The sequence below is a fragment of the Sphaerodactylus townsendi genome, linkage group LG12, assembly GCF_021028975.2.
Source record: "Sphaerodactylus townsendi isolate TG3544 linkage group LG12, MPM_Stown_v2.3, whole genome shotgun sequence".
NCBI classification, from domain to species: Eukaryota; Metazoa; Chordata; class Lepidosauria; order Squamata; family Sphaerodactylidae; genus Sphaerodactylus; species Sphaerodactylus townsendi.
Window position 1 is genome coordinate 32,363,957 of NC_059436.1, and position 23,331 is coordinate 32,387,287.

Below are 23,331 nucleotides of genomic sequence, written 5' to 3' on the forward strand. Positions count from 1 at the left end.
ATCTCCAGTTCTTTTTCTGCCTGAAGACCACACTGAGACTCAAGCATGAATCATCCATATAAGTACACTGGCCTAGGCTCCAGACTCAGAGATTCTCTGTTCAGGTCCCAAAGCTCTCAACAAGTACTTTACTGAGCAAGCAACTGTCCCTCGCAGAACAAAAACACCCCTTTTCTTCAGGGCCCAAAAGCACACACACACCCCTTCATCCCTCCAGGTTCTAGAATGGGACTTGGAAGTGGTTTTTCTAACATGGTCCTCATAATTCAACCCCTGTTTTGTGTTTGCCTTGAGGGGTCATTCTTGGCCAGATGGAAAATATTAAGGAAAACGGATTGCAGCTAAATCAATTGGCTGTAGAGAACTGCCAAGAAGCCCCCAGGCTAACTATAAGCAGATTTGCAGGCAGGGCCTGCTCGGTTACAGTTGGAGATCTGGCACATCCTTTTCCCTGCCTAACAGCAGGAGGGCAAGAGGCCAGCTGAGAGTGGCTACTGTGCCAGACTGTGCAAATCTTATTGCCTGAATGCTTCACCAAAAGAGGAGAGAATGGTGAGCTCTTTCCGGAAACAATTCCCTGTTCCTTAATAGCAGGATTTTTCCAAAGCAAAGTTGCACAAGTAGCACCAGAGCAGTGCTACACTTGGAGGCAAGAACCTCCACTTTTGAGAGGGACAAATATAAGAGGATCACCGCCAGCTGACGGCGTTCCTGAAAAAAAAAAGTGGCAGCCATTAAATATGTCAAGGTCAAAAGGAAGCTAATCAAAATTACTACACACACACACACACACACACGAGGTGGGTTTCTATTTCAGGGATTGGAAGAATGCAGCAAGGGAGGAGGGGAGGTATCTACATGTTTTTGGGAATGTCAGCAAGTTTGTGTAGATGGGCCACAGAGTAACCAATACAGTCTCCTTTCCAAAGAGTTCACCTGCACCAGTAATGTGTTACCCAGTCTTCCCAATCTGACATTTTCATGCCAGTTTACGGTGCATTCAAGTCCTGTTACTTAAGGAAAGATTGACGGGTAATGTGGTCAGCCTTCTGCAAGTCGTTAGGCAGTGCTCCAGCTGAGGCTGCAGAGTTGGTGCCAACATTGTGCATCATGACAAAGATAAGGAGTAGGCCTCCTAAGAGAACACTGAGACTCCAAATGAAGATGATGCTGTGTCATTTTCTTGGGGAAACAAACCAGAAAAGGAGGGAAAGGAGTCCAGTGGCTCCTTAAGGACTATCAAAATTAATTCCAACATAAACTTTCATGAGTTTGAGCTCAATTCGCCAGATGTAAGGAAAGAAAAGGGAGAGATGTCTACTTGTGGCTTCTGGAGAAACTCAAAGGCAAAACTGGTTATTGCATCAAGAGTTGCTATATGCTATAACCACTATTAGGAAGATGAGCTGTAAAAATTAACACCATGGGAAACCAGCCGTTGCAGAGGAAGTAAGATGGACCAGTGTGGCAGGCTTTGGTTCTCACTAGAAAGCATCTTCCACCACTGACAGGACGAGGTGCTAGGATCTCCCTCCCCAATGAAGCTGGCTTTGAGTTCTCCTTTCATCGAGCCACCTTAGAGTTCTGTTCCACACTGGGCAACCCATTACCGCATCTCATAGCTTCCCACTGCTCTCCAACATGGCTGACCAAGTAGTGCCATGTCCCCTCATTGACATTATGGCAGTATTTGGGTATAGGAAGTCAGAGTTCCAGAATTAGCAGAAAGTTCCTGAAGCAGGTGATAATGGGAATCACTTCACACACCTCCAACTTTTATCCCACCTTTTAGAGGCCCAGAAGGCCCCCTCCCCCACTCAGACATCACAAACTTATGTTCTAGCAAACAGATCAAAATCACTGTTGGCAACGTCCTGGAACAGCAGATCAAACAGTACAGTAACATACTCCACAGCTTGAGTAGAGGTAGTTTTTTATGGATAATTCAATTAATGCCCCGATACAATCAGGAGTTTTGCACTGCCCCAGTGCTGCAGTGCGGCTGCCACGTTTTTGCCCTGGAACGGCCCCGCAGCATTGGCTTTGCTCCGTGAATTTCCTAGACTGCAAAGGTTGAGGTTCTTTTGAAATGCCCCTTTCTTGCTCCAGAGGCTTCCACCACCAAGCAAAACTCCTCTTTTTATATTAACATGTTATGCTTTTTTTCTTCCCCATCTCTACAGGCCTCAGACAACCAAGGAAACACCACTCTTACTTTTTCCTGTGCAGACAACAGACTAAATAGGGTTGGAAGATAGCTCTAGAAGAGTAGAACAAGAGAACACATGCACAACGTATTACCATACATTTTAGAATCGTTCTGAGCATTAAATGAAAATCTAATTCTAAATGTTTGAGGGAACTGCTTGCAACTTGTGATCAAATGCCATTCAAGAGGAAAAGTATTTGCCTAACATACTGGATATATAGACCAAAGACCATATAGTGACCTCTACAAAAGCACTCTTTCAAAAGAAGATGCCAGCAGACTCTCCAGGAATTATCCTACCTGCTTTTTTTGATAGTCAAACTCTGATTGTAGAATACACATGCTTTTAACTGGAGTTCTAGGGAGTATGCTACATTTCAGGATAATTTTGGGTTTGAGAGCATGTTTAAAACTCAACTCTAGCAGCAGAGAGAGGCTTGCAACCTGTTGCTTAATCACTTTTCCTCTGCCCATTTGTGAACCTGATAAACGTTAGCATCTCTCACTTGGTTGCACACCCCTCATTTGATCCACTGTGAGCAACCAAGACACCCAGGAGAGAGAGAGATCAGTGCATTCATGTGGATGCACACAAATGCTTAGCCTTGTCTCAGAGGGTACATTTGCACTCTTCACAGACCAAGTCTCATTCTAACACAGGGCCATGTTTCTAAATGCAGCATTTTAGTCCAGTGTATTACGTGCAACACAGATATCTTGCCTAAGCCACAAAGCACTAAGAAATAACATCTTTAGGAAATCCAAAGTAAAATGAAAATAATCTATTAAATCTATCTCCACTTTCAGTATGAGTTAGGGGCTGCTAGGGGCAGAATTGCAGATTCCATGTTTCATGATTATTTTACCCAAGGATATATTTTTATGCAGATTGCAGATAAAGAGGCTGCAATTTAAAGGGCCAGACCAGTGTGGTAGGAAACAGATTAATTCCCCTTGTGCCTCTTCACGGCTTAGTTGGTACTCCCAATCTGAATTTACTACCACTGGGGAAAAGCAAAATTTGCAGCTTGAGGGTTGAGCGGCTAGAATTAATTCTTCCACCTTTCCCTGCACAGGGCTGCCCTTTTAAACCACAAGACCCATGGCTATAATCTGAGGTGAGTTTTTTCAAAAGTATCTCTGCTATCTATTGTCGAAGGCTTTCACGGCCGGAATCACTTGGGTGCTGTGTGGTTTCCGGGCTGTATGGCCGTGTTCTAGCAGCATTCTCTCCTGACGTTTCGCCTGCATCTGTGGCTGGCATCTTCAGAGGATCCTCTGAAGATGCCAGCCACAGATGCAGGCGAAACGTCAGGAGAGAATGCTGCTAGAACACGGCCATACAGCCCGGAAACCACACAGCACCCATATCTCTGCTATCAATAAACTGGAGGAAAAATTTACTTCTGTCTACAGCCAAAGATACATCAAAGCCCCAGAGTCCTGGAATTGAAAGGGGTCTTTGCAGGTCATCTAGTCAACCCTCATAAAGAAACAGAAAGTTAGGGCATTCCTGACACACAGGGCTCTGCTTAAAAACTTTTAGCAGAGAGCCCACCCATCAAGGATGGAAATTAGATTTATTGTAAAACCACGCTTACCTTTAGGAGGTTTCTCCTAAATTCTGACAAAAACTGACCCGCATATAACTTAGGCCTATTTGATTTAGTCTTGCCCTCTGCAGCAGCTGAGAACACATCTTTCCCTGTTCCACATGACAGCCTTTTAGATATATGTCATTTGTCCCCCTGTCCCCCAAAATACCCTAGCACTTATAGTGCTTTAAAATTATTCAATTTGTTTCACCTTTCAACAGCCTCCTATAGAATGCCAATATTATCATCAGTGCAGTGCCAGTTGGAGAGAAACGAAAACAGCAAGGGGGTTGCTTATGATCACCTGGGAGACTGAGTTTCAGCAGGTACAGGTGCTGAACTGGGAGTCAGTTTGGGGCTCAGCCAAAATTCAACAGTCTTGCTCATCCCTAGCACCAGTAAAAAGTCCTACCTATTACTGTGCTAAATGACGGTGTGTGAACAAGACAAGAACCAAGCAAAAGGAATGGGAAAACAATATTCGTAATAACAAATTTGAACTGCTGTCTCAAAAAAACATCCATGCAGGGGTTGTTTCTGTTTGCTGTGAAGTTGCTGCCCTCTGTCACAGACAGTTAACAGTGGTAGAGTTACAGGATTCTGCTGCATTTCAGGCAACTATGTAAACTCACAAGATTATTCTTTAAAGTAAACCAATACACCCCATGTTTGCCATTCCTCCACACGAGCAGTGGACTCTCCTCTAGTGAACCGGATGTGATTCCCCACTCCTCCACATGAAGCCTGTTGGACGACCTTGGGCCAGTCACAATTCTCTAGAACTCTCTCAGCCCCACCTACCTTACAAATCATTTGTTATGGGGAGAGGAAGGGAAGGCGACTGCCAGCCACTGTGAGGCCCCTTAAAAGCAGGGTATAAAATCCAACTCTTCTTCTTATTCTAAAAGCCAGCAGTTATAGGAAAATCATATGATCTCCTAGCTTTACTTGGTACAAAATACATTTGACCGAAAATGGGATTTTAACAATTTTGTTGGGAAAAAAGTATACATAAACACATACGCTAACATAGTAATAAGAATAATGATGAACAAACACTTCCATGCCCTTCTTAAAGATACTCACATCTTTGTGAATATCCACTCTTGAACTCAAAATGTTCAATAGGTACTTGAATATATAACTATACTCTGGTAAAATGTATGCATGTGCATACACAAACAGGTGTTAGCCTACCTTGCTGTTCTTTAGCGGATAAAAACCCCTAAGAACATAAGAAAGAGCCTGTTGGATCAGACCAGAGTCCATCTAGTCCATCTCTCTGCTACTTGCAGGGGCCCACCAGATGCCTTTGGGAGCTCATATGCAGGATGTGAAACCAATGGCCTTCTGCTGCTGCTGCTGCTCCTGAGAACCTGGTCTGCTAAGGCATTTGCAATCTGAGATCAAGGAGGATCAAGATTGGTAGCCATAGATTGACTTCTCCTCCATAAATCTGTCCAAGCCCCTTTTAAAGCTATCCAGGTTAGTGGCCATCACCACCTCCTGTGGCAGCATATTCCAAACACCAATCACGCGTTGCATGAAGAAGTGTTTCCTTTTATTAGTCCTAATTCTTCCCTCCAGCATTTTCAGTGAATGCCCCCTGGTTCTAGTATTGTGAGAAAGAGAGAAAAATTTCTCTCTGTCAACATTTTCTACCCCATGCATAATTTTATAGACTTCAATCATATCCCCCCTCAGACGTCTCCTCTCCAAACTAAAGAGTCCCAAACGCTGCAGCCTCTCCTCATAAGGAAGGTGCTCCAATCCCTCAATCATCCTCATTGCCCTTCTCTGCCCTTTTTCTATCTCTTCAATATCCTTTTTGAGATGTGGCGACCAGAACACAGTACTCCAAGGGCGGTCGCGCCACTGCTTTATATAAGGGCATGACAATCTTTGCCATTTTATCATCAATTCCTTTCCTAATTATCCCCAGCATAGAGTTTGCCCTTCTGCAAATCATTTTTCCAAATCTTCCCATTATGACTGTCTGCCAGGGTTCACAGGACCGCAGTTTCTTGTGATCTTCCAAACTGAATCAGAAAGCAGAGAACTGCTATTGCTAGCAACCACAATAATCCGGCAAGTTCTGAGCAGCCTATGATGAATACCCCTGCATTTGAAATGATGCTCATTTTAACTTGCAAACAAATAAGCAAATAAAACAACAGAAGATAGTTACTAAACCCACTGTAGCAACTTCTGCTCAAACATGAAATCTCTTTTGCGAACAGAAGCAGCACAACTGCTATTGTGCTTTGGCGTGCATCTGTATATGTGCGCACGTGCAAACTGGGTCACACTGGTGGTGCCTGGGCCCAGCCCCAAGCAGCATCTGATAAGGGCTCCACTTGTAGGTTTCTCCCACGAAATCTGCTTCAGAAAGAGAGGGGGTAGCTTTCCTGTAACACCCCTCACCAAGGCTGGACAAGGTCTGAGAACAGCAAAGCCTTCTTCTAGTTTGTGACATACAGAAAAGTAAAGTAGCAGAAAGGGGAACGAGAATAAGGAGGTTCCACGGCTGGAAGATTTAGCAATTTAAAAGAAAATCAGGCAAGCATCAAGTATTTTAAGATATTTTTCCAACTTCAAAAAAGCCTACCAACAGTAGCACCACTGAGAGTTTCTCCAAATATCATCCTAACTTTGTTTGGGTCATGGCAAAGCAAGCATTTTGTACAAACACTACTGAACTGCCATTTGATTATGAACATGGCTGATTACATCTTACTTGGAGTACAAAAAATCCACACAAAAATCCTGCCAACCCCATTCGACGGGCAAACTGTACAAGCATGTGGGGGCGCTGAAGATGATGGTGCTAGGAGATGCCAGCAGCCTGCTGCTCCCTAAACCATCGAAAACATCTGTGACATAATTTAACACTGCCCTTTCCATTCTAAAGGGGCTACAAAAATCTTAACAGAGAATACACGATGCATCCCCTCGTTTTACGAGAGAAGAGCTACGGCAAGACTTATGAGTTGCAGTTTGTCCTCATAGACACATACAAAGGGCCCCAGAGCTGTTTGTTCCCCTGTGCCTTGGTGCCCAGCCGGTTGGCAACCATCAGCCAGGGAGCTGTCAATTCCAATCGTGTTTGGGCCGCAGAGTCCTATTAAAAGAGCCTTGCCGGTTAAGGGACGTCTGCTGTTTCCAAAGCCTGGGAAAAAAGGGGGCTCTGCTTTCCTTGCCTTTGAGCTGGCAACTTGCACTGGCTGGGAGTTTTCAAGAAGCCATGAATGAGCTGAACAAAGGAGTTCTGTGGCTGGTCTTTGGCTGGAATCCATGTCAACAGTTCCAAAGGTCACAGGTCACACTAACTAACATTTATTCCCAGCAGAACCAGTTCCAAGTACAAGCTGTATGTAGTACACATTTGGAATTTTTTCCCCCCTGTAATCCCTCAACATATTCCTGATCCTTCCACGTGTTTCTGGTCTACTAAAAAATATTCTTCATTTGTCCCCAAAAAGGAAGGGAACCCCACCCCCCCATCACAGCTCCCATTCTAAGCAAACAAAAAGCCAAAAATTGAGAAAAGGGACGCAACGTCTCACACCCAAAAGCTTCCAGCAAATTACCTAGGAACTGAGGTCAGTTCACTGTCTTCAACCTGTCAGGAGCTACCAGACATGATAGCTTTAAATCCGGAATTTTGCTCAGTTCGAAAAGGAGTGACTTTGCAACCCCACTGGGCTTTCCTTTATTAGATATGAAATTTATAGAATTAAATTTCAATCTGTACCTTCTGAATTTCATGGCCCCTTGGTCCTAGTCCCATCCCCCCCTCCCCACCCCGTCCATATCTCTACATGAAATGACTACATAGTAAAGTTCCATTCATTGTATCAGAAGAGGTGGGCGTTAGTCCACAAAAGTTTGTTCTGTAACAAAATGTTGTCATTCTGTAAGGTGCCCAAATATCTGTGTGTGTGTGTGTGTGTGTGTGTGTGAGAGAGAGAGAGAGAGAGAGAGAAAGATATAAATATATATATCACACACACACACACACACACACAAACAAATATATATATATATTTGGGCACCTTACAGACCAAAGTAGCCAACACTCTGGAATTACTTGAAAACCCATACATTCCCCTCATATTGAGTATGCAGTCCAATTTGTGTTCAGGAACAAGATTGCATTTGTACATTCAAAATGGCTCTCAACTGTCGCCAGAACTAGGGTAAACTTCTGCTAAACTTCCCCATGTATCAGTCTCTGAACATCTTCAACAAGTCTCAGAGCAAACCACTGTCTGCATTCTGAACCTCTACCTTGGTCTTCAGTGGAGCCAGAACCACAAGGCTCAGATCCAGAACATCTCAGAAATGCTTTTGAACACACGTACAGGGAGTTTGCATGATCACCCGCAGTAGCCTGCTGTCACATATCTCCAAAGAAGCAAAGATTCTTGAATGAGAATGAAGTTTTCCCTACGCATGTTATGCCTCAGACCCACATATTTTTCAACATAACCATGCTTGATCTTGGAATCCGAATATATTTCATTCATCTTTTCTAATATTATTACAAAACCAATCAATTAATTTAAATAGACATGGAGAAGGGCAAAGGCTTAATGGACAAGCACCTACTTTGAATCAAGAAGTGGCAGGGAGGAGGAGGTTCAAATTCCCTCCCCAGCTATGAAGCCCTCACTAGGTAGGCTTAAGCAATATACATTCCCCTCCCCGCCACCAGAGCCAAACCTACCTCAAAGGGGAGTTGTAAGGAAGAATAAACAACCTGAACATGGTTGATGGTCCCTTTGTTAACTCTGAATATAGAATTAATAACATTATACTAAGAACACCTGCAAAAGTAATTTGGAAGTACAGGTAGGAAGCCCCCATTTCGCATTACCTCACTTCATCCCCAAATCACCTGGGCATTTGAGCACAGCTGCTTTAGCAATGGGAGAAAATATATATACTAAAGACACCATGCAAAATAACAGCTTCATTAGCTGAGAAAATGTTCTTTACAGCTTTATATGCACAGCTTGGACAAGGACTTGGGGGAGGGAGGGAGCAATGAAGGCTGAACCAAGCAGAAAAACTTTATTTTGTGGCATAACACCTGTAAAAACACTCACGCACCCCATTATCCGCCTGGGTAAAGCCCCACCATAGAGGGAAAAGAGCATATTAGATATCCAAACAATATCGAAACTAAGACTATGCAACTATCACCACTAAATTCACAGCCTAGAATAGGTGGTGGTTGGGTTTTTTTAAAAAGTGATATGTATCACACCAAACAGAAAACTTGACTATCCCTCAGAGATTTCCTCTGTCTGAGGATAAAAGAAACTGGTTTGTTTTCAACAAAAAATCATGCTTGTTCATAAACAGGCTATATCTTAAGTTTCTCCTCACCCCACACCCCAGCTGAACCAAGCACTCACAGGCGTTGCAACATTTTTCTGGCTAGTTATTAGAAACAAATAAAGACTCTGTTGAAAATGCCAGGCTGAATAAATGGGCTGTGGAATAATTCAGAGCACACACAGAACTCCAAGAAGTTGACTTCAGAGGCACTTGCTCAGAAACAGCATGGATTAAAACCCATAAATTATCCCTTGAACTTTGAATTGGTTAACAAATATTCCTTTTGCATTGAGAACAGTAACGGATTTTAAATCAAACCTTGATGGCTCAGAGGGCATTTTCTGCAACTGGTGAATAAAACAGAGAAATGCTCTTCCCCCCCTTCCCGCAATTCCATTTTAAAATTCAGCTTGCCTCCCCCCCCCCCCCCCCCCCCCCCAATTAAAAGACAGCCTTTGATTTTCTTACACAGATCAAGCAAATAAAAATCACAAGCCAGAACTGCTGCATATCTATAAGAGTAAATGGCCCTTTTCGGAAACTTTATTTCCTTTAATTTACATCATGAATTCTTATATCTCTGCAAGTCCACAAAGACATTTGACTATAATTCACATGTGAATCTGCCTTTTCAGCTGTACGCCTCAAACATTTCAGAGTGTACATTTCATAAACATGTTCCTTCAATGAGGAACTATCAAAATAAGCAGACGTAATGTCAAATTCACTTCCAACATTTTCCTTGTCTTTGAAAAAAAAAAGTTTCCTACCATCTTTCAAAGGACTGATCAGTGTCTTGAGGAAAACACTGGAATCATTTCCAATTCTCTCTTTAAGAAAGAGATATCAGCAAATTTAGTTTTGGTGAGGGAACAAGATGCTGATTGAATTGTGTAGATGGCAAAAGAGGAATTTAAGTCCCTGAGACTTCTTGCTAATCCAGGAATTAGAGTAGCTACCATTCCAAGCGAGGGAGAGATGAATTAATGGCCTAAAGCAGACAAGAGCAAATCATTTTTGGCCATTTTGACCCCACAAGTGGAGCATTTTTTAAACAATGCCTCTCCCTTCGTAGACATGGTGAAAGCCAAAAAGTTTTACTTCAAAAGTAAAAAGAAAATGCTGAGTTACTTCCAAAGAACAGAGCTATAGAGACTTGCTACTGCTTTCCGCAGCAGTGATAGAAGAGCTGAGGGGAGTGACTTTTTAGGTGGGCAAATCTGCCTGGCAGCTATGGTTGGAGTAGAAGGAGCACTTTGGTGAGTCCTAATCTTCACTAAAGCTTGCTGTTCATTACCATGGCTAGACTGCGCAAGGGCAGTCCCCACTGTGGGGACAGAAGGCCCCAAAAAGGTAACCAAAAAGGTAACCACAGCTTCCATCCACATTCCACATTCAGACTGGGAGATGGTAAATGGCCAACTACCTAGCCTGGTGAAGGTGAGTTAGGAGTCCCAGTTAATGAGTAAGAGACAAACCCCAGTTTGTGAATATTTGTGACATTGTGAATATTTGCAGTTAGAGTGAAGCCTTCTAGACCAGAAAGTCTCAATCTTGCCCCTTGGACAGAAGTGGAGGAGCGAAAAAAGAACACGAGCCTAGAATTTCAAACTTTATATACAAGCCATAGCTTTTTATGACATTGGAAAGCAGCCAGAGGGTTAGAAAACTGTTCCTTGTTTATTAGTACCTGAGTTAAAAAAGTTATCTCGCTATGCTTCCTTCCAGTCTGAAAATTCTTGTGCCAACCCCCGCCCCTTCAGCACCATTCCATACATCCTCCGACCAGACCAATTTCCAAACCTTTTACATATGAACTGGTGGACTTTTTGATGAAGTCGTGTTCAAAAGACATCGTCCACTGCAATTTCAGCCAAAGCTGCAAGAGCCCTTTTTTTCTTGTAAGCAAACAGAGAGAGGTTTTCATTAAAAAGTAACAGGCCAAAAGGTTTTACTATTATTTGCTTTAACTGGATGTGGAAGGGCACCAGACACTTGCCCCGTTTATGAGCCCTCCATCTCACCTGAACAGGTCAGAAGCACAGCTATATAAGGGAGGGCTTTATTCCCATCTCAAACATCTATCTGAAATCTGGTATACTTCAGAAAAGGGGTTCATTTCCTTTCCCCCCAAACAATCTTCTAGATCAACAGATACAATAAATAACCAGGTCAATTACTCAAAGCTTCCTAACTCTTGCTTCAGCAGCAGGTGACTAGGAATCATAATCCCAATATTCATCCGGCTCCCGGGTAATTCCTAATATTTTTAGTATAATATCTGAGATCAGGATGGAGACAGAAGAAGGGGAATGTAGAATCCAGTTACCTCACTGGATTCCTTTTGTGCTATAAGACCAGCCCAAAATCCTCACACCTTCAATGGTTTTCCTCAATATCCCAATGTACCTATACCAATAACTGCTGCATCCTCCCTCAACCAACCCAAGGTCTCCTGCTCTCCAAATGGTTCTGCCTTTCCACTCTTGCTGCCTGCTTCCCAGAACACCTGCTTAATACCCACCTGTCCCACTTCCTCCCTACAAAACCTCCCTTTTCTATGAAGCCTTTGATACAATCTGCCTTCCCTACTGAATAAAACTAAGCATGTGATGAGCTCAGATTCTTCGTCAGATGATTCCTTTCTATCCCCTTTGTCCATCTTCCTTGTCTCAAGCGTTAAGACTGTCACTTCTTTCAGGCAGGGATCCATGTTGTATTGTGTAAAGCATCGTATACACTAATTATATTAATTAATTAAACCAATAGTATTAATTAATTAATACTAATTAATTAATACTAATAGTAGCAGTAATAACAATGGTGTACAATAAAAAAACAACCAACATGGGAGATTCTCCTAGTTTGGGGGAAATCTGTTAAAGACATGATAAAGATTCATAATACTGTGCAGCCATAGCAAAATATACATAAGTAAAACTCACAAAATAATGTTTTATTTTTTTTTTACATTTCCCTATAAGATGAAGATAAATAGCTGTCAAATATCTTGCTACTATGTCGGTTATTTTGTGAGTTTTACTTATGTATATTTTGCTATGCCAATAAAGGTTTGACTGACTGACTGACTGACTGACTGACTGACTGACTGACTGACTGACTGACTGACTGACTGACTACTGTAGAGATCGTGGAGAGTGGGAAACCATTTCTCTATCTCTCCAAGCACAAGACGTTGGGGTCATCCAATGAAGCAGGTCAACAGAAGCTTCAAGAGAGACATAAGCCAATATTTCTTCACATTAACACATTAGTATTTTGTAGAATTCGTTACTACAAAACAGACAGACCCCCACATCTTAGAGCACTTCAAATTAATATTAGGCAATTTCAGAGAGGTTAGGTATTCAGTGGGTATTTCCACATTACATCTGAAAACAAAACCTCCTCATTCTGAAGCAGCTTCTCATAGCCGAAGAAGAAGAAGAGTTGGATTTATATCCCCCCTTTCTCTCCTACAGGAGACTCAAAGGGGCCTACAAACTCCTTTCCCTTCCCCCTTCACAATAAACACCCTGTGAGATAGGTGGGTCTGAGAGAGCTCAGAAGAACTGTGACTAGTCCAAGGTCCAAGACAAACACAGGAGGCTGTCTACTTACTACCATGCCTGCCCACTTCTGACTTACTACCATGACTCCCAATGAACATTTTAGCTGATTGCAGCTGGACCACATGGTCTTTTAGGCGGATCTAGCAAAGCATCTGATACGAGGAAGGAATTTTGCAGCCTGGCCAACGAGGCCGGAAGGGAGTAAGCTGGGGTCAAGGCCTCAGAAAAATAAGAAGAAAGGAATTTGACTTCACATTTGTAGAGCACTCTATATTCACAGCACTTTTACAACAGCAGCAAAACCCCCAAAAGTCAACAGGAATTCATAAAAATATTTAATTCATGTACACATCAGCTTAAAACAAGATACATTTATCATATCTATAATAAAAAATAAAACAGATTCTCCATTGAACTGCAGTACCAGAAGATCATAAATATTTGCATTTTTAAAAACACCCTCATTTAAGGCCAGTTAAGAATTCAGTTTTGTCAAAAGTGTTCAGAAATGCTAAACTGCTTTTAAAATCTAGAGAGAAAATGCCTATTCCTTAAAATTACCATAATTGGGCAGAGGTTGCATGATGCGTGTTTTCTTTTAAATAATAGTTCTTCGCACCATTCAGTATTTCATAAAGACCAAAGAAAGAGGATTGTCTAGGACACGCAACAAGGTCTTATACTCCTCTCTGCCCTCTGCTGTTGAAAAAGGAAACCACATCTGCTTCCCTAACTGATAAAAGTCGGCTATCACCCCCCAAGTCTCTGAGAATTACAAAAGAAGTTTCAGTATTTGTGAGCAGTAGACTGAGGGGGAAATGTGCGGTGGTGCAAGAAAGAGGCTGTCAGAATATTTGGGCTTTTTGTCGCAGTTGAATGTGTTCAAAACAATCTAATTTGATGCATCTCCATGATCAGCCAAGAGAAACCACCCACCAATTCCTTCAGGACAGCAAATATAAACAGGAGCCCACTGAGGCCTCGCTTCCAAGTGCTTGAAGTTTCTTGGAATGCCTTTGCTCGAGTCCTGTCCATTTAGACCACAATGAATTCTGGATACAATCCCATGTTAAAATACCATTTTGCTCCGCTGTCGGAGAACCAGCTTCCAGACTAGTAAGAACCTCCCGAGCTAATCAGAGACTGGCTCCACCATGCAGAAGGACTCCCTGTGGCTGGCTGGGTACAAGAAGAGAAACGCCCGGGGGTTTCCTCCATCAGCTCTATTCAGAACAGAATGGGAACTTGGTGGATCAAAGAAGAGTTGAGGTGCAGTTCACTTTCATTCTTCCAGAGCTCTTACTTGACTTTTCTCACAACCTCCTCTAAAAGCTAGCCATGAATTGCAGAGCACCATAGTTGCCTCTTGGAAAGAACGTCCTTTTGGGCAAAGGCTTTGTCTTGCGTCTGGTAAAATGGACTCTAGCAACTGATTATAATGAAAAGCAACTGCTGACAACAGCTAAGAAATTCTTACAGATACCAATTTATCCAGATTCCAAACGAAGAAAGACTGTGTGGCTGTAAGTTTTCACTTTGGCCTGGAGAATCATTCCAGGGTCTATTATCACTGAATAAACAAGATGGCCAGGCCTCAGAACATTTGCAAAGTGTTCCTTTTTTGCTCACTGCTGAGACAAGTAGGACACACATCCACCTGCTTAATGCAAATGTTACCAAAGTAGGGGCTGTTCCAGCCTTTCCCACTCAGAGCCAGAGGAGAGTCCCACACTGCCATGAAACTTGATGGGCATCTTTGGGCCAATCATCCTCTCTTTCAGCCTAACCCCTTTCATAGGGTTGTTGTGAGGATAAACAGATGCAAAGAGAACCAAATGGGCTACCTTGTAGCCCTTGGAAGAAGGGGGAGGGTATGCATATGAGAGATTAATTAGACCACCACACAAAGGACTTATTTATTTTGTCTACAAGAAACAACAGCACTCCAAAACACTCTCAAATAACGTATTTGAATATGAAACTCCTTGCAGCAAAGACAGAGGAAAGGCACTTTTGTAAATAAAGGAAATGGCAAACACTCTGGAAGGAAAGCAGCCCCTCCCAATGAATCCCAGTGGGAGTGTTTGCCTTTGTTCACAGAAACACAGCCTTGTGACGTGCTTCAAAATGGCACTGAATGTGCAGACTTGCAAGGGAATGGCTCCCTAATTTCAACTCAATAAATGCACTTATACAGACTTCCCACCAGTTTGCAGCAGCCGAAGGCAGAAACTTCTGTGGTGCAGCCCGGCCATGCCCAGTTCATCACACTGCAAGGGTGATGATTTTCAAAAACACTGAGCTAAATGTTTAAAATGCAGATAACAGTGAAAGTAGAGCCCCAGAGTGCAAGAAAGTTTTTGGCACGAGAAAAAAAAAATCTCCCAAAGTGCAGTGACTTCCCGAGGAACAGATAGGAAAGCGATTCTCTCAACAGCTGGAAAGTGTTAATTAAAAGCAACAGAAGCAGAATGTCAACATTGCTTCCCAGAGCGAGGCAGCAGCAGGAGGGGGCTGCATTCTGACTTACCTTAAGATACAGAAGCAGGTCTTGGCCCCTGAAGATAATCGGCAGAACCCAAACCTCTGCTTGCTGTCAATGTCTGTGAGCACAAAAGTGAAGTTCTGGCCAACTTGGCTAACTGTGAGGCTGGAAGTGGAGAGAACAAAGGAATCTATTAATGGGCTGTTCACTTCAACCATGCCAAGTATCTCAGCAAACTCAGTCGTTGAACCAGAAGCATTTCCCCTCTCTAGAAACTGAAGCTTGGACAGAGGACAATTTATGCCTTTTTTAAAAGATCCAATTTAGCCATGGGCTAAATTACCAGCAGCCCAGCACTATCTGTAACACTGTGTTACCCACTTCTTTCTTTTTCAGGGATGTGTTTTAGAGCAAGCTTTGCAGATTTAATACCAAGCCATGGCCACCACCCTTGAATATGACATATGCACCACCTCCAACCAATGATATCTTCCCAGATTATATTTTCACTGTTCAGAAATGCTTTTATAAATCTTCTGTATATTTAATCATTTACAGAGGAAGGACATTGCTATCGAAAAGAGCACAAGCCTCTAGGACATAGGTGTCAAACTCGCAGCCCTCCAGATGTTATGGACTACAGTTCCCATCATCCCCTGCCAGCTGGCAGGGGATGATAGGAACTGCAGTCCATAACATCTGGAGGGCTGCAAGTTTGACACCTGTGCTCTAGGAGACAGTAAACTGTCTGCTCTGCCCAAATCATGCTCGAAGACCTCAGAATGCACCTGCGCATGAGAAGAGAGCCTTTCTCCTTGGCCCATGTGCACAGAAACTGCCTGAGAAGGCCTGTCATGACAAGCTCAAATTGCAATGTGCCCCTCTGTCCCTGAAAATTAAACACTGAGTAATGGCACAAGCACAAAGATACCTTCTGGGCATTTTAACAGAATAGGAAATACTGTATTGGAAAGATCCTTGATGCGCTCATGTGCCTCGGGGCAGAGGCGTATTGAGGGGGGAAATGGCGCTTGGGGACAACTCCTCCTCCTGGCACCCCTTCATCACGAAGCCCCGCCCCCACATCCCTGGAGGCCAGCTCCTGCTCTCCCCAGGGTCCCTGGAGGCCAGCTTCTGCTCCCCTTTCCCCGCACGTCTCTGGAGGCCAGCTCCTGCTCTCCCCAGGGTATGGGGAGGGCAGAAGCCGGCCCGCAGGATGCCCCATCCCCCGCACGTCCCAGGAGGCCAACTCATGCTCTTCCCAGAAGCCAGCCTGCAGGGAGCCCGGGAGGGGTGAGGGGTGTTGCAGCGGGTAGCTTGGGCGCACGCAGTTTCGTCACAAGGGGGCGTCTGCTCCCCCACATGACTGAAAGGCATGCGCCTGGGGACATAGGTGTCCCCATGACCCTAGGGCAGTATGCCCCTCCTCAGGGGCTCCAAAGTAATGCTGCTTCTCTATGGTTGGGTCTATACTTCGACAAAGTCAGCACAAAAAATTTTTAATGCACTAATTTAATAACAGTTCAGCTTGCTGATAAGGAAAGGTTTTGGAAAGATGGCTTAACCAGCAGAGCAGACCAGGCAAGACTGTTCACTATGGACTGTTCACTATGGAAGCAAGAGAAAGAGTGGTCCGGGGGCGGAAATCCACCACTTAAACCAGCACCAGCCAATGTGCTTTTCCTCTAAAAGAAAGAAACACAGAAGGCAAACAGAAAATCCCATATCTGAGACCTGACTGTAATACATGTAGCCCAGGTGTTTGTTGTAATTCATCAGCAGCAGTTTAAGATTTGTATAAGGTGACCAGATGGTCACCTTGTAAACCCGGGACGGGGGTAGGCGGCTGCGCGCGCACGCCCTGTCACAGGGCGGGAAACGGCAGCGCCCCAGAAGGCCATGCTCCTGCGGCCGCACACGAGGGAGGCTGCCGCACTGCCTTGCGCCCCAGAAGGCAGTGCGGCAGCCTCCCAAAAATCGGGACAATGCAAGGAACCTGCGGGACGGGGGACAAATTATGCGAAGGCGGGATTGTCCCGCCAAAAGCGGGACAGCTGGTCAGCCTAGATTTGTAGCTTTAGGTTATGAGTAGATACGTAAAAGCTCAAATGAGAAGTGTTCCCCCTCACTTTTTTCCAACAGAAAAATCTGGAATCTGGGGGAAGTCTAGGTGAAAAGTCTCTGATAAGATGACTTTTTGAACAAGTGAAAAAAATAAGGCAAGCATTGATTCAATATTTATATAACATAATCCACAGCATTCAATAATAACACCTGCATGTAGTGCAGATATACACACAACATATTTTCAAGGATATGGATGTTGCATAAATGTGACTAATTTTCTCCAAAATTCAATGTTACAAAATTTAACTCCGTATCAAAATATGCTGGCAGTCTCATTGTGACTGCAGGAGACTGTTTCCACCCAAAAATACTATTTTGTTTATTTTCAATCTTGTTTTCTTTTTGACTTTTCTTTTTCCTACCTCTCAGGTGGCAAAAAACGAAGACGCACAGGCTAAAGTAACATAGGGTGCAGTTGGCAGTTCTGTCTGTCATAGTGGGTATATTTTTTTTGCAGTTTTGCTAGTAGAAAACTACAGCATTTGTAATTTAACTTCCACAAATATGTCAAACAGTACAATTTTAAAGGCTAATTATAAATTATGCATCTTATATTGTTGAAGTAAGTGTGTTGAGTTTTGGTTTGATAAGATTATTGTATATCTGAAGACGCCAGCCACAAGTGCAGGCGAAACGTCAGGAGAAAATGCTACTGGAACACGGCCATACAGCCCAGCAACCCCACAACACCTCAGTGATTCCGGCCATGAAAGCCTTCAACAACACAGTAGTATATATCGCTCTCAGTTCTCCCCCCCCCCCTCCAAATTTCCATTTTTCCAGGAGAGGCTGGAAAAAATGTGTTTACAGAGGTTTTGAAAGAATGGAGGGAAATTTTGCATCACTTGTAAGATGTAGCGGGGCAGCCCATTGTTACTGAGTTGTTTGGCTGATCTCTTTTTTCCTTTGCAGCTCATTATACCTGGTGAAAAGCCATTCACGAAGGTCAATGGCATAACATGCTGGAGTAGGAAGAAGTAGAATTCACCCCATACACATTTTTGCACAAACACTTCCTTTGGCAAGGATCCTTTCCACAACTTCTACTCAGTTCACAGTTGTATGGCTGCAAGCCTAAGCTGAACATCAATAGAGATGTTAAAAATTAACAAAAAACAAACTTTCTGCTTGATGTCCACGGGGGGGGGGGGGGGGAGGGGGGGGGGAGGACTTTAATTAGCTAAAGAAACAAAGGCCAGAACTTCAGCTTCTTTCTTTTTCAAAGCCAAAATATTCAGGTAAAGGAGACTTTGCCATAAAATAATACGTGGCTTTCACATTTATTTCATACATACACTTAACACTTAATAATACTTCAATACTTCAAATACTTCCACCCCATTTCCCAGGCTTACTAGAGGCCACCCTAAATTGAAATGTGCTCCAGCGAAATTAATTTAGAGGGAAGGAAATTAAATCTGAATATTTGAAAACCTCTCTTACACACACAAAAAAGAGCTGCCTCTTTTGAATCGCAACTGAATACAAAACGCTCCAAAGTACACCTGCAAGGCCTCGGCAACAGTGAAGCAGGCCTTCCCCTGTCAGTATAATGATTCTGAATCCCGCCCTCACCCCAAGAGCGATCATGATCACAAGGTTCATATCTGGGCTTTTTCGAAAGTCATGATCATGTTGTACTCTACTCTAAGGTGTTCATTTGCCTGCTCTACAAGAGCACAAACAATGCAACAATATTGTTTAACAATGCGGGGGCCCCTCCTACCTTGCAAAGGTCTCACCTGTATATGAATGAACCCTCCAAAACTCAAAATATAGTTCAGGCTAGGAAGTAAAGCAGAGCAGGAGGAAGAAAGGCAGCAGAAGCTAAAAGCAGGGTACAAAGCCTTCTTCTCCAACACTATAATTAGTAAAGGATATTACTGCTAGCAGCTTGATACCTCTCTCATAAATAACAGCTTGCTTTGTACCATGTGCGAAACCTATTACTTAAAGCATGAATTTCCAGGGAAGGTTGCAGGAGAAATGCAGAACGTGAATTTTTAATTTCATTATGCATTGCCAGGTTTTTGTGTTCACCACACCATATACAAAACACACAGGCAAATTGCAGGCCTGAGCAACCCCAGGGGGATCCTGGGTTTGTGCCTACTCAACGTTGCAGATTTGGCTTGGATACAAAACAGCACAGAATGGGTTGGGCCATTATCCCAAACAGTTAAATAGATGCCTCAGAAAATAATAATAGTGGTATTTGGCAATCTATATAGCATATATTATCCTGGTAATTCCTCCAACAGTCCTGTAAGACAGTCCATCATTGTCCCCATATAGTAGACGGGGAGCAGAGTGCATGCCTTGCCTGAGTTTGTTCTCCTCTGCTCATAGGCACTTAAGACCTGGACATGCCCAAGGAGTGAGCCAGAAGTAAGGAACCAAAAGCTCATGTTCTTTGGCTGTCAGCCTTAGGGCCGTGGCCTAGATCTGGATGGAAGATTGGTAGCAGAGAAAGGGAAGAGCTGCTTGGCATTCAGAAGCCTTACCGCTGCCCTGTCACATCTGTCGGTTTCTGCTTTATTGTTATTTTACTTGTTTCTGTATTTTAAGTTGCTCTGGGTGCCCCCTGAGGAGAACAGTGAGATATAAATAAATACATTTGCCGAACACCACAGACTGGTTCCATGGTCAGCCCAAGATTTCAACCAAGTGGCCTTCTAGATCACAGCTATTTTCCATGCTCACTTGCTCACCAAGTATCTGGACTCAAGCTAAGAAGACAGGACTGCATTCTCTCTCTGGGCACTGCTTATTTCTCCTTGAAACAGTCTGCCTTTTCACCCGTTAAGAGCTGCTCATCAGAGGGCTGATATGCTCAAACCACTTATTGAGGATTTGCAATGGGATGCCCAAATGCGGCCTAATTGGCATCTGAGCTATCACATAGCCTAGCCATTACAGTGGAACTGGGAAATCTGTAATCAAGCCCTCCGTCACCTGTGAACTCACGGAAACCTGTTGCATAATTTGCTCTCTCTGTCTCAGTTACCCATCTATAAAACTGTTAGAGTAACTGCTGGAAGTAAAAATGTCTAGCGAGCAAAGGAACTGAGAAGACTCAGGAAGAATCCTTTAGCGTCCTTTTGTGTCACCTCTTGTCTGTCTTTACACTAATATTCTCAAGTATAATTTCCTGTTTCTTCTTAGAAGTCTCCTTTCCCTCCTTCTCTAGCTAGTGATGTAGCTGAAGTCTATTTTTCCAGTTTGAAATGTAGCTCTCTAATAAATTATTATTATTATTAATTATTACATTTATAGGCCACCCTTCCACTTATGGGCTCAGGGCAGCTTACATCAATTATAATACAATAAATATTTTAAATTATACATTATTTAAAATTTATCATTTAAAATTTATAATTATAAATTTGAAACTATAAAAAACATTAGCACAACATTTTGAGGCAAATGGCGACTAAAATCTCAATATATAATGGGGGGGAGGGAGTAGGAGTGCGGGATGCCAGAAGTTGGAAGAGGTCCTTGAAGAGTAACATTTCTTTCTCAACCATAAGCCTGGTGGAACAGCTCTGTCTTGAAGGCCCTGAGGAATTTCATCAGATCCTACAGGGTCCTGATCTACCAGGCTGGGGTCAGGGCCAAAAATCCCCTGGCCCTGGCTGAGACTAACCAGGACTCTTGGGGGCAATACAGCAAGAGAAGCAGTCCCATAGATTCAAAGGCCCCAGACCGTTTAGCACTTTAAAGGCGAGCACCAAAACCTTTAGTCTACTTTGGTACTCCACTCAGCTGTTGGAGCATAGGTTGGATATGTGTCTGCTATGGGGTCCCAGTAAGGACCCATGCTGCTGCATTTTGCACCATCTGGAGGTTCTGGAGTAGGCTGAAGGGAAGCCCTGTATACAGCGAGTTGCAGAAGTCTACTCCAGAGGTGATCATTGCATGGATCAATGTAGCAAGGTTGGTTTGGAACACGTAGGATGCCAATAGTCCCATCTGGAGAAGATTATAAAAGGCCTTGTGAGCCACCTGAGTGACTTGAGCCTCCAGGGTTAAGAAGGCATCAAGAATCACCCCAAGACTCTTGACAGAGGATGCAGCTGAAAATTGCATTCCATCAAGAAAATTGCATGCCTCATCTGCTCCTCATCTACCTCACCACAGGACCTCCATCTCCGATGGATTTAGCTTCAGCCAACTCTCTTCCAACCATCTCACCAAAGCCTCTAGGCATCTAGTCAAAACATCTGGGGAGGAGTCTGGCCATCATCCATCAGCAGATAGAGCTGAGTGTCAACAGCATACTGATGGCATCCCAGCCCAAACTCCTGGATCAACTTGGCAAGAGGGCACATATTTATTCATTTATTTCTCGCCTTTCTGCCCTGCACATTCACCATAGGGCTCAGGGTGGCGATGTTAAACAATATCAGAGAGAGAGAGTTGCCCCTTATGGAACCCCACACACCAATGGATGGTGCTTGAGGGTTTCCTCTCTGACAGCTACCTTCTGTCCCCAGCTCTGGAGAAATGAGAACAGCAACTGAAGGACTATTCCATGAATCCCTAAGTCTGCTGATTCTCTGTGTATCTAGCACTCTGCCAACAATGGTTATGCGGCCCAGACTCAGCTACACTGGTTAAAAGAAAAATTTGTCCAAAGTTCAGGACCGCAAGCAGGCAAAGAAAAAGGAATTAAGACGGCCTCCTCCAATGGAGATTGGAATGGCCCTCACTTTGGACCACCGACAGAGCTGAATTATGGCACCTGGAGCATAAGAATGAAAGCATTAGCACAACAAGAAAGGTTGTAGAGCATTCATTGGATAAATCATCAGAAGCGGCTTGGCAAGTACAATGGGATGAGAAAAATTACTATGTGAGGCGGTTATATAATTTTGTCTATTTCTGATGGTTTGCTAGCAGATCTAGAAACAGCTAAGGAAGTTTGGGAGAAATTAGAAAATGTCTTAGGAGAACAAACCTACATGTTTCTTCAAAGGCAGATATTCACAACTCAATTGCCTGAGGGTAGGAACATAAAACAGCATTCACTGAAAATGCTTAGCTTGGCAGATGATATCATATTGTCAGGAAAGGAACCGATGAGGAATTCTTGATGTTGATTTTATCAAGATCCATTCCTGAGAGTTATAATACTCTTGTGACAATATTACAGACTAAAAAAAAACTCCAATTAGCTGAGGTCATTAGAGAATTGGAAGAAGAATGGATCAGGAGACAATTTACACAGGGAACAAATAATGATCTGAAAGCTTTGATAAAAAAATATGGGATAAAAACAACTGAAGTGTCATGCATGTGGGAGAATGGGTCACTTTGCAAGTGAATGCAGACAGAGAGAGGGAGTATACTGGCAGTCATTAGGAAGCAGCAGGACACAGTGGCCACTTACCTTCTCAAAGGGTCATAAACACCACTCAGGACCCTCTCCAGCTGCAGATAACTGTGTTGGAACCACAGATAAACAGACTCTATTAAATAATATTTTCATATAAAAACCAGGAGGAATAAAATCAAACACATGGTCCTTGATACTGGATGCACAAGCCACTTATGTGGAGATAAAGGTTTGACACTTTAGATTAAAGTAAAAGAGAAATGATGCATGTAGCAGATGATCACTCTGCAGAAAGAACTGGAGTGGGACAACTTACCATTAAGTGCTTGGTACAAGGACAATTTGTAAGGGAGATCACAATTACGACCCATCTCTTTATCCCTTCACTTGCAAAGCAACTTGATTTCAACATGTGCTTTAGCAGACAAGGAAATTATTAGTTTGTTTGGGGGTTCATGCCTCATAGAGCAAGGGAGAGAACTGACTGCTCAGGGCACAAGGAAGAATGAACTGTATCACCTTGATCTATAAGTGCAGAAAGCAAATCTTGTTGAGAGATGCGTTCATAAACAATGCTATCAAGCAACTTGAAAGCCAGAATTTAACAAATATGCATATTGTAAATTGCCCCCAAGAGCAGAAATGTGAAATGTGCA

General features: G+C 43.2%; 1 protein-coding gene across 9 annotated transcripts in view; it reads right to left on the bottom strand.

Annotated features, from left to right (window-relative positions):
* Window positions 1–23,331, bottom strand: part of DENND1A (DENN domain containing 1A) — a 275,137-nt gene that overhangs the window by 150,577 nt on the left and 101,229 nt on the right. For all 9 annotated transcript variants that reach the window (XM_048513362.1, XM_048513361.1, XM_048513358.1 and 6 more), the window contains one exon: window positions 15,253–15,372. In XM_048513362.1, the coding sequence (XP_048369319.1) occupies window positions 15,253–15,372 (120 nt within the window). The remainder of the gene's footprint in view (window positions 1–15,252; window positions 15,373–23,331) is intronic.